The 10,970-nt window shown below is 40.0% G+C and overlaps 1 protein-coding gene across 2 annotated transcripts in view; it reads left to right on the top strand.

Moving 5' to 3' along the window:
• The window catches only part of Serpinb11 (serpin family B member 11), a 12,184-nt gene extending 1,978 nt beyond the window's left edge, over positions 1 to 10,206 (top strand). The window contains exons 3-7 of one of the 2 annotated variants that reach the window (XM_005368732.2): positions 1,537 to 1,656; positions 4,911 to 5,028; positions 6,953 to 7,095; positions 7,689 to 7,844; positions 9,805 to 10,206. In XM_005368732.2, the coding sequence (XP_005368789.1) occupies positions 1,537 to 1,656; positions 4,911 to 5,028; positions 6,953 to 7,095; positions 7,689 to 7,844; positions 9,805 to 10,206 (939 nt within the window). The remainder of the gene's footprint in view (positions 1 to 1,536; positions 1,657 to 4,910; positions 5,029 to 6,952; positions 7,096 to 7,688; positions 7,845 to 9,804) is intronic. The other variant, XM_013354315.1, reaches the window with a different exon arrangement.
• The last annotated feature ends 764 nt before the right edge of the window (positions 10,207 to 10,970 follow it).

Below are 10,970 nucleotides of genomic sequence, written 5' to 3' on the forward strand. Positions count from 1 at the left end.
ACACACACATACCAAGATCTCTCTTTTAGGCCCACCAACCAGTCCCCAAATTGGGACACGGGGACTTAATTAACATTAGTTTTGAATGTTCAGCCTAAATTGGGCTCATTTCTTGCTAGCTTTTATAACTTTTCTCTGTTTTTCTTTTTCTACATTTTGTCTCAGGACTTTTTAACCTTTCTTTCTGCATGCTCTACTCTGTGTCTGCTGACTAGCAGCTGTCGAGCTGACCCCAGACGTCTCCCACTCTTTCTTCCTCCTTCTCTTCCCTTCTATTGCTCTTCTTGAGCCTAGAGTTCTCATCCTACTTATTCTCTCTGTTTGCCAGCCCCACCTATGTCTCTCCTGACCTAGCTATTGGCCATTCATTGTTTCTATTAGATGTGCTTATTAAATGGTCATTTATTAGACCATTCAGGTGCTTTAGGCAGGCAAGGTGAATCAAGTGCAACACATCTTCACATATAAACAAATACAGCATAAATGAAAGTATACATCCTTACATCATTAGACAAATACAATATACCTTTGCACAATTAAAGTAATATTCCATAGCATAAACAAATGTACCACATCTTTACATAGTTAAATATTCTACAATACACATACAATCAAAATCTTCTCAGAAACCCTATTTATTAGAAACCATTGTTTAGGAAATGTAGTCATCACCTCTTTGGTTGGCATCAATGAATTCTTAATCATAAGTCATATGTATCACATTTGTAAACTTTGCAGAATTGCTACTCTATAAAACAAGTGAATATATTAGATTTTATTAGTGAAGGTTGAAGAGTTTGTTTAAATAGTCATTTAGAAAACTGAGACATTGGTTGGGTATGTTGGTTCATATTTATAATCTCAGCACTTAGGAGGCAGAGGCAGGAGGAGATTTGGCAAGTTCAATGCCAGACTGGTACACATAATGAATTCAAGTCAAGGCTACTTAGTAAGACCATGCCCACTAATTGGGAAGAAGGGGTCAATAAGAATCTAAACAAATACAGCATGAACGAATGTAACACATCTTTACATCAGTAAGCAAATGCAACATACCTTTCAACAGTTAAAGAAATATTCCACAGCCTAAACACATGTAACACATCTTTCATGTCATTTAAGAGATGACAGTGGAATATGATCACATAATGCATAAAATATAAGTAACAAACAGTCAAATATATATGTATTTCATATATTTATATATATGAAAGAATAAAAAGACCGAGCATTGGATGTAGAAATATAAATACAGAGGCAGCCACAGAATTTGCATTAGAATTTCTTCGTTCATGAAAACTTAAGCTTCTGATTTAAACTCTTAGGAGCAGCAAGTAATACTGTTGAGTTTGTACACAATCTGCTGAGATCATTTTGCTAAAAGAAATCAAGTAAAATGTTTGAGATGTTCATCTCTTTGTGTTCACTGCTATTTATTGAAAGGCAAAAATCTTGATCTGCAGATATTTTCCTTTCATTATTTATAATTCTTCAGTGGCAAGGAACCAATCACTTTTCTTTGTTCACCGCTGCCAGTGCAGCCAAGGTGGAAGGAAGTATTCTGAATTTGGAGCTCTGCTATCCCAAATCAACCAACTGAATTCCCTCAGCATTGCCAACAGAATCTATGGGACGAGGACAATCACATTCCATAAGGTAATCATGCCTGGGGCCTCTGAATTTCATAGTGTAAAGACACGGGAGGCTGAGAAGAACTTATGGTGGGTGCTTTTTACAATGTTGACTTTGAGCTTAGGGTTTCTGCGAAATGGCTTTATCAAACTTTAGAGTTCTGCAGTATCACACGAAAACCCCTCCTCTGCAAAATCCATAAAGCTGTTTAAAACTAGGGTCAGAGATTTAACACAAAATGAAGTCATTTGTAAGAATTTCCCTTTATAGATGGGAGGAAAAGTGAGAGCCATTTCTCATCTTTACAAAGGCACTTGATGGTAGACTATCGAGAGGTAGTTACAAGTGTATTCAACTAGGAGCCAAGAGATGTGAGTTTTCTTTCCATTTATACATATGACTTCTGTCTTTAAAATAAGAGAATTGGGTTTTTTTTCTAGTTCCACAAATGGAGGTGGGTTTCAGCCGTTATCCATGAACATTTTAGCGTGTAGCTTCATTGAGTGTTTACTTAATAATCCCCAGGGAAAGTCACTCTATGACAGACATGAAATACTGGTGTCCTTGGTTCATCTCTATCTGATCAAGATTACTGAAGCATTGAGAGGAAGCTTCAAATATGTGTTTGTCTTTCCAGTTAGGTTTCTTAAGCTGTCTTAGGTGTCACACAGCTCTAATAGAATCTTCGCATCTGAGGTGACGGAAGCGATTTGACACTATGGAGTCTTCCTTCTACTCTCACAGAAGCTTACAAAAATGTGTTATGTTCCATACTTTCTTCATCCATTCTTCCATTGAAGGGCATCTAGGTTGTTTCCAGGTTCTGGCTATTACAAACAATGCTGCTATGAACATAGTTGAGCATATACTTTTGTTGTATGATAAGGCCTCTCTTGGGTATATTCCCAAGAGAATATTGCTGGGTCCAGGGGTAGGTTGATCCCGAATTTCCTGAGAAACCGCCACACTGCTTTCCAAAGTGGTTGCACAAGTTTGCATTCCCACCAGCAATGGATGAATGTACCCCTTTCTCCACAACCTCTCCAGCAAAGGCTATCATAGGTGTTTTTTATTTTAGCCATTCTGACAGGTATAAGATGGTATCTTAAAGTTGTCTTGATTTGCATTTTCCTGATCACTAAGGAAGTTGAGCATGACCTTAAGTGTCTTTTGGCCATTTGAACTTCTTCTGTTGAGAGTTCTCTGTTCAGTTCAGTGCCCCATTTTATAATTGGATTGATTAGCCTTTTACGGTCTACTCAGCAGTAGAAAACAAGGACTTCTTGAATTTTGCATGCAACTGGATGGAAATAGAAAACACTATCCTGAGTGAGGTAAGCCAGACCCAAAAAGAGGAACATGGAATGTACTCACTCATATTTGGTTTCTAGCCATAAATAAAGGACATTGAGCCTATAATTCGTGATCCTATAGAAGCTAAATAAGGAGAACCCAAAGAAAAACATATAGGCATCCTCCTGAATATTAACCTTCATCAGGCGATGAAAGGAGACAGAGACAGAGACCCACATTGGAGCACCAGAAAGAAATCTCAAGGTCCAAATCAGGAGCAGAAGGAGACAGAAAGAAATCTCAAGGTCCAAATCAGGAGCAGAAGGAGAGAGACATGAACAAGGAACTCAGGACCGCGAAGGGTGCACCCACACACTGAGACAATGGGGATGTTCTATTGGGAACTCACCAAGGCCAGCTGGCCTGGGTCTGAAAAAGCCTGGGATAAAACCGGACCCACTGAACATAGTGGACAATGAGATACTGAGAACTCAAGATCAATGGCAATGGGTTTTTTGATCCTACTGCATGTACTGGCTTTGTGGGAGCCTAGGCTGTTTGGATGCTCACCTTACTAGACCTGGATGGAGGTGGGTGGTCCTTGGACTTCCCACAGGGCAGGGAACCCTGATTGCTCTTTGGGGTGATGAGGGAGGGAGACTTGATTGGGGGAGGGGGAGGGAAATGGGAGGCGGTGGCAGGGAAGAGACAGAAATCTTTAATAAATAAATAAATTAAAAAAAACAAAAAAACCCAAAAACCAAAACAACCCCCCCAAAAAACAAAAAAAAAAACAAAAAAAATGAATGAATGAATAAATAAGAAAAAATGTGTTATGTTGAGTCTCTTGAGACAATGGAAGTCAAGGGCTATTGCCTTTGAGCTGGTAACTTTCTTCCTCTTTGCCTCTCCCAAACAGTGACAGAGACACAACATAGATAAATGTTAGTTTAGGGAGGTGGTGAGGTCATTTAGTCGCGATATAATTCACCTTCTAACCTTGAGTAGGAAAGCATAGGGACAGGCAAAAGAGCTATTCATATATAAATTATAATTTGACTTGAATGCATTTGTATAAAAAAATCCATGACATAATGAGAAAACATTCAAATGTTTCTGGTATTTTTCTTTTTTCTTTTTTGGAAATCTTTGGATTTAAAGACAAGTGCTCATGGGCATATGGACATCCTTCCTTTTAAGTGTATTAGATCAGCAGACTTTTGTCTCCATGTTCTTTCTTGTGTGTGTGTACTCATGTGTATGGATTGCTGTGTGTCACTGTAGGGGTGAGTACCTGAGCCATGTGTGTATGTGGAAGTCAGAGGATGGCTTTGGGTATCTGTTCTCTCTTGTCATCTTTTCTAAAAGAGGGTCTTTCCTGTTCAGCACCGCTTACGTTGAGTAACCCAGTCACTAGCTCCTGGGGATTTCCCTTTTCTCTGCTCTTTTTCTCATTGTAGGAGAACTGGAGTCATGAGCATGGCCCCCGGCTTTTGCACGGGTCTGGGGATGCCAACTCTGCTCCTCACACTTGCACAGCAACTGCTTCACTGCTGTGAGATGTCCCTCTATATGTATGTTGCTTTTGTTGGCTAGTTAATGAAGCGGTTTCAGCCAATAGTTTAGTAGAATAAAGCCAGGCAGGAAATTCGAGCCGAGATACAGAGAAAAAGAAGGCCGAGTGAAGCAGATGCCAGCCAGCTGCCAAGGAAACATGACATGTAGAAGATGAGGTAAAGCCACGGCTACCTGGCAATACATAAATGAATAGAAATTGGTTAATTTCAGAATCCAGAGCCAGCTAGGAATATGCCTGAGCCGTTGGTCAAACAATGATGTAATTGGTATAGTTTCTGTGTGATTATTCAGGGTGGGCAGTCAGGAAATGCAAGTGCAGTCTCTGTCTACATTTCACTCCATGGCCTTCTTTCCAGACCTCTCTGCACTATTTCTGTGCTGTCATTGAATTGTCCTTTCTTTTACAGCAATATTTAAGATGTTCTGAGAGACTGTTCCAAGCCAAGTTGCAAACGGTTGATTTTGAGCTGTCTACAGAAGAGACAAGGAGAAGTATTAATACTTGGGTTGAGAATAAAACTAATGGTAAGGGTAATTTTGTGTGAACATTTATATGTATCTGTATGTGCACAAAACTTTAATATCTATCTTATGTGTACAAACTTTATCTGTGCTCCTTTGGTAAAAGTCTTACCTTGCTATGGAAACAAGGAAGCAGAAGTTAACTAGTGTGAATTCTAAATGCAGGTAGATAGATAACAATGAAAAATCTAGAAACATACTTTGGAATACATTTTGTGACCATTCCTCCTAAGCAATATATGACAGAAGACTCTGAGAAAGTGAACATCATTTCTGCTTTAAGGGGATGTCATAAATTCAGCAGATTTTATTAAAATTAATTCACTCCTTCATTCAGAAACATATTTTAAGCATCTGTGCATGTTCATTGTTTTCACATGCTAGTTATGGGGTAGACTCAGGATTATAATGAAAATTAAAACCTTCTTTAGGATTAGAGTTGGGTGCTGTGCCTACCTGTGCTTCATGTCAGATAGCAGGGTACATTCCAAAAAAGAGTTTCTAGGTTTCATCACACTGAAAGGCACCAAAGCAGCTTGTCAGAATATTCACAAAGCAGACAACTTCTGGAACCTTCCAAACAAATTCCTGATTTCAAATATGCCTTTGCTTTGAGTGGTCTTTATATTTGTAATGCACTACTTCTCATACACTGCAAGGGCCTCTTAAGGCCCAGAATGGAGGTGCACACCTATAACCCTGGCATATTGCTGAAAAGCAGAGCAACCAACAATGCAAGTCTGTGATAGCCTTGTCTGCAAAGCAAGTCCAGCACAGCCTGATAGATGGCGAATTACAGACCAGCCTGGTCTACACAGAGTTCTAGAACAGCCTGCTCCATACACTGAGTTCTAGGACAGCCTGGTCTGAACAGTAAGCTCCACCACACCCTGGGCTACAGAGACTGTTATGCAAACAACCCTGTTTAAATTCAGTGGTTCACTTATACAAAGCCTAAAAAATAGAGACTAACTGGGAACAAAAGTTGTTTCAGTGAGAGAGGGAGGAGTTGAAGAAGGATAATAAGGAGAGAAAGACAAAAATCCATTGTATGTATTCATGAAACTGTCAAATAAAAATCCCCCACGATCATAAACACAACAAAATGAGCAAACAAGTAAAAAAGTAAGAAGGGCTGGGAGATAACCTATCAATAAAGAGCTGCTTAGCATGAGGACCTGAGTCTGATGCCTAGAAACCTGTGTAGAAAAAGCTGTGCATGGTGCTGCCTACTGTGACCTTTTTGCTGGCGAGCTGAGACAGGCAGAGTAACTGGGAGCTCCAGGCCAATAGGAGACCCACTAAGGAGTGACAGTCAGTGATCTCTGACGTCTATGTGAATACACACAGGCATACTCACCCATGTACACACACTTTCCCACACCCATGGATAATTTAATTTAATTAAAAAGTCTCTGTGTGTGTGGGGGGGGGATGCGCGTGCATGCACACGTGCAACATGCGTGTGCTAAGATCAGAGAATGACTGGGAGTCAGCTTTTTCACGTCTACCACGAGTTCTCTTGATGGAGTGGGAGACTTGAGTAGTAAGTGCTTCCACCTGCTAAGGCAGTTCTCACCTTCCTAATGCTGAGATCCTTTAACACAGTTCCTCATATGTGTGACCCCCAACCACACAATTATTTTGTTACTACTTTATAACTTCAATTTTGCTACTATTATGAATTGAAATGTAAATATCTGACATCCAAGATATCTGATTTGCAAGTCCCAAAGGGATTGTGACCCCTAGGTTGAGAGCTACTGGGCTAAGCCATCTTGTTCACCTGGGGTGGGGTGTGATCTTTTAAATACAAACTATGGAAGTTACTATCTGAGAAAACAACTTTTGCAAATACCTATTATCAGCAAATTATATTTTATTATCCAAATAAAATCACCTCTTCTTTTGTTTGTTTTATTACAAGGAAAAGTCGCAAACTTATTTGGAAAGGGTACAATTGATCCCTCCTCTGTCATGGTCCTAGTGAGTGCCATATATTTCAAGGGACAATGGAAAAATAAATTCGAGAAAAGAGATACAGTAAAAGCTCCCTTTCACATAAGTGTGGTAAGTATTTCATTTTCAAACTGATGACAAGTCTTGGAAAATTGCAATAATTTAAGCACAATTCAGAAAAATTTCATGGAAACATTGCTGTAGTTAGCTGAAGGCTTTTACTTTTCAAAATGTGAGTAACTTTTCTCACTAGACATGAGGCTGGACAGACTCCCTGAAAACTGGAAACCTTGTCTCTTCCCAGTGTTCTACCGCTGAAGCCTTGAGGTTCACATGATGGTTGCTTCCTGTGACAGCTGATACAACTAAGCTCTTGTCCCAGGCAGTATCCACATGGCTTAGAAGAGATAATGAGCCTCCCGTTTGATTCCCAACATAAGTCATTTTAGCTAGACTCTGTGTTTTTAATTAAAGACCCCAGTCATCCCTATATTATTATACTTCTATAGTCTCTAATTTTGACTTATTTTAAGATTACAAAATTGATAACCTGTGCAAAGGAAAGTAATGAAAGAGTACAGTTAACACTTACACTTTAGAGTGCTAGCACAAAAATTCCTATTGTAAAAATAAAGTAGACATACATATTCACTGCTTAAACACAGTCTTTTTTTTTTTTTTAAACACAATCTTTTTAAAAATAGGGTAAAAGTGCAGTTGTGGACATGATGTACCAGACGGGAACGTTTAAGCTGGCCTTCATAAAGGAGCCACAGATGCAAGTCCTTGAGCTGCCCTATGCCAACAACAATCTAAGAATGATCATCTTGCTTCCAGTAGGCATGGCGAACGTAAACCAGGTAGAGGCCCAGCAGTGCCACCTGCACCCAGCATATGTGTGAGTGAATGCATGTGGCTGTTTGTGTGTGCATGTATGTGTGTACGCACACTGTTACACAGTACTCTGTGTGCACTGTGATGTCTGTATGAACAGTCATGGGCTCATGACTAGGCTTAGTAGACTTTCCACAGGAGTTGTAGATTGAGGATGATTCCTGCCCTTTAGGACTATATTTAGGCAAGACAAGCAATTCATTTATTGAAAAAGTCACATAGGTTCACCATGTTATACAATATAAATGTGTGTACATATCCTTCATGAGACAGTGGACCTCTTTCTGCAATAATGATTTGTCATGCTGATGAGATCCCTGGGCCCTAGAGAGTTATTAAAACCTTGCTAAGGGGAAGTGTTCTGATCTAACCAAAGGATATACTCACAGGCTAACGGTTTATTTATTTATTTATTTATTTATTTATTTATTTATTTATTTATTTATTTATTTATTTTTTCCAACCTGATTTGGTAAGGAAATAACACCACAGCCAGGAAGGAAAGATAGCAGTGGCAGAAATTTGGATTCAGTCTCCTTTCCCTGGTTGTAGTCAAAGGTTCTTAGCACAGAGAGACCTAGAAGTGATGATGGCATCTTACCCCAACCTAGCTACGACCTACCCAGTACTGCAGAACAGTGCATAAAATGAGGTTTCTTAGGAGAATAGTTATGGCTCTGGGACTGGGGAAGCTGATTCATACAGCAGGGTGGCCACAGTCAGTTCCTAAGTCAGCCAGTGACTAACAGTTGGCACGGTTGTTTCCTGAAAGAGCCTGGTTGGGCTATATGCATTTGGATTAGGGAGTGAGATGGATGCCAGTCCAGAGGGAGCTGCAATGGGAGAAGCATAAGTGCACTGTAGGAATACATACGCTTACAAGTGTGGCCAGTTCAGAGGGCATTAAGACCCTGGGAACTTGCAGTTAGCTGGGGTAGAGGATGCTAAAGTCAGCAATTTGGAAGCAGTTTAAACTTCTCTTAAAGTCATGAGCAAACTATGGAAGCTATGAATTAGAATGAGGAAGCTGGGGGTGATGTTCCTAGAGAACTCTCTCCATGTGAGTTTCACTAGATGTATAGAAGATGGGCAGATAAAGTGAGAAGATCCAGGGAGAATATGAGCACACGTTAGTGTGCTAACTGTGAGGTAGTTGAGATCTGTTTGCTTTTATTATAACTCGGATTAGACCTAGCAAATGAAAATAATAGAAAGATACTTTGACAGAAAATCTACCTTTATCTTATTTTGTATTATGAGAATGGGAACGTAATAAAATGTATTGAACTTTGGAACATGATAACAATAAAAATGATACAGTATATAATGCTATAGAGGATTTTCTGTAGGGCATTAAATACCCAATGTTATTATTTAAATGACAGACAAAAATAATGAAGCTTGATTCTATTATGAGAAGTCAGTAGCTGGGACCATTTGGGAAACCCACGTACATATGTCAGAAAGAAGTACAAAGGCATTAAGGCGAGCATGTATCATGTTGAACTTGGAGAAACATAACAGAAAGAGGAAAGGGCACCAGGGAGATTGAAGCCATTAGGCCTGGGACAAAGTGATCTGGCATCTTAGAAGCCAAATGAGAGCTAAGTTCATAAAGATGTGACTCCAAATTTCAGATGTGAGGGCCAAGAAAAAATGGTGGATTGATTCAGGAAGCAGGCACAGAACGATGCCAGGGCAATAAGCAGGGAGGCTTAGGTAAAGGCTAATGTACTCAAAAATGTACATTGAGGAAGTCAGTGAGGGAATATAGAGGAGACATGGGCAACAGGAAGGGAAGGTCTGATGTGTGTTATAGGCTGATAAGCCAGCAAGAAGCTGGACAGTTCTCAGCGTGAATTACAGAAACATCTGCTTTACTCAGAAGCTATGTTTTGGCTCATGTGTCTGTATTTTGACTCTTAGATAGAAAAACACCTGAACGTGAAGATGCTTCAAGAGTGGACCAACTCTTCTAACATGGTGGAGAGAGAAGTGGATGTTCACATTCCCAAATTCAATCTTGCAGTAAAATATGACCTAAACTCCCTATTGAAATCTCTAGGGATGCGCGACATCTTCAGCGTGGCCACAGCTGATCTCTCTGGAATGTCACCTGACAAAGGCCTATATTTATCCAAGGTTGTTCACAAGTCCTATGTGGATGTCAACGAGGAAGGCACCGAGGCAGCGGCGGCCACTGGGGAGAGTATCGCTGTGAAGCGACTCCCGGTCACAGTTCAGTTCACAGCGAATTCTCCCTTCCTGTTCACTATTCAGGATAAGTCTGGCAATATTTTATTTACTGGCAAGTTGGTCTCTCCGTAGACAGAGGGCCTTGTGGTGGCCTCAGAGATAGGTAAAATGGACAGGACCCAAGGGGCCGACAGTTTGTATCTTAGTGTTTGTATATCTGCAAAGCAGGTCTATCAGATGGTAGATGTTCAGTCCGACTCTGTGAGCTACTGAACCTCAGACTAGAGCAGTCACAGGAAAAGATAGATATACACCAGCAGTTTTCTGGATTTCTTATTTTTGAGACCTCATTTGAGTACTGAATAACATGATTGAATTAGAGAAGGGCTGGATATTTCGAGTTTTCTGTATTAGTGAGATTGTGAATGAGTGACTACTGCAAATAGATAAAGGGTTTCTACGTTAGATTGACATTTAAATATAAATTTTCTGCATGCATAAATATAGTAGTGTGAATTTTCGTTCAAACCTCTACATTGCTCATAATAAATGGACACAGTGCTTTAAACTCTGAGGATGGAATATCCTGTGTCAGTTAGTTAACTGAGGGGCTGAGCTTTCTTATTCAGCAAACATTTTTCCCTTTTCCTAAAAAAATACTTTGACAATTTACATGTACATAATGAATTTCGGTCATTTTTATCCCCCCTCATTATTGTCTCTATACCCCTGTCTTTTTCTTGGAAACCTTTCTTCTTTCCCATAATTCCTCTTCCTCCACCAATCTCTTCTTTGTGAGCCACTGAGTTTAAATGAGGGTTACTGGCATAAGAAGTGTGGGTGAGAGACTGTTTCCTGGAGCACAGGGAGGGAGAAGAAGGTGGCCCCCAGTGCCC

This window comes from Microtus ochrogaster, unplaced genomic scaffold (genome assembly GCF_000317375.1).
Source record: "Microtus ochrogaster isolate Prairie Vole_2 unplaced genomic scaffold, MicOch1.0 UNK39, whole genome shotgun sequence".
Classification (NCBI taxonomy): Eukaryota; Metazoa; Chordata; class Mammalia; order Rodentia; family Cricetidae; genus Microtus; species Microtus ochrogaster.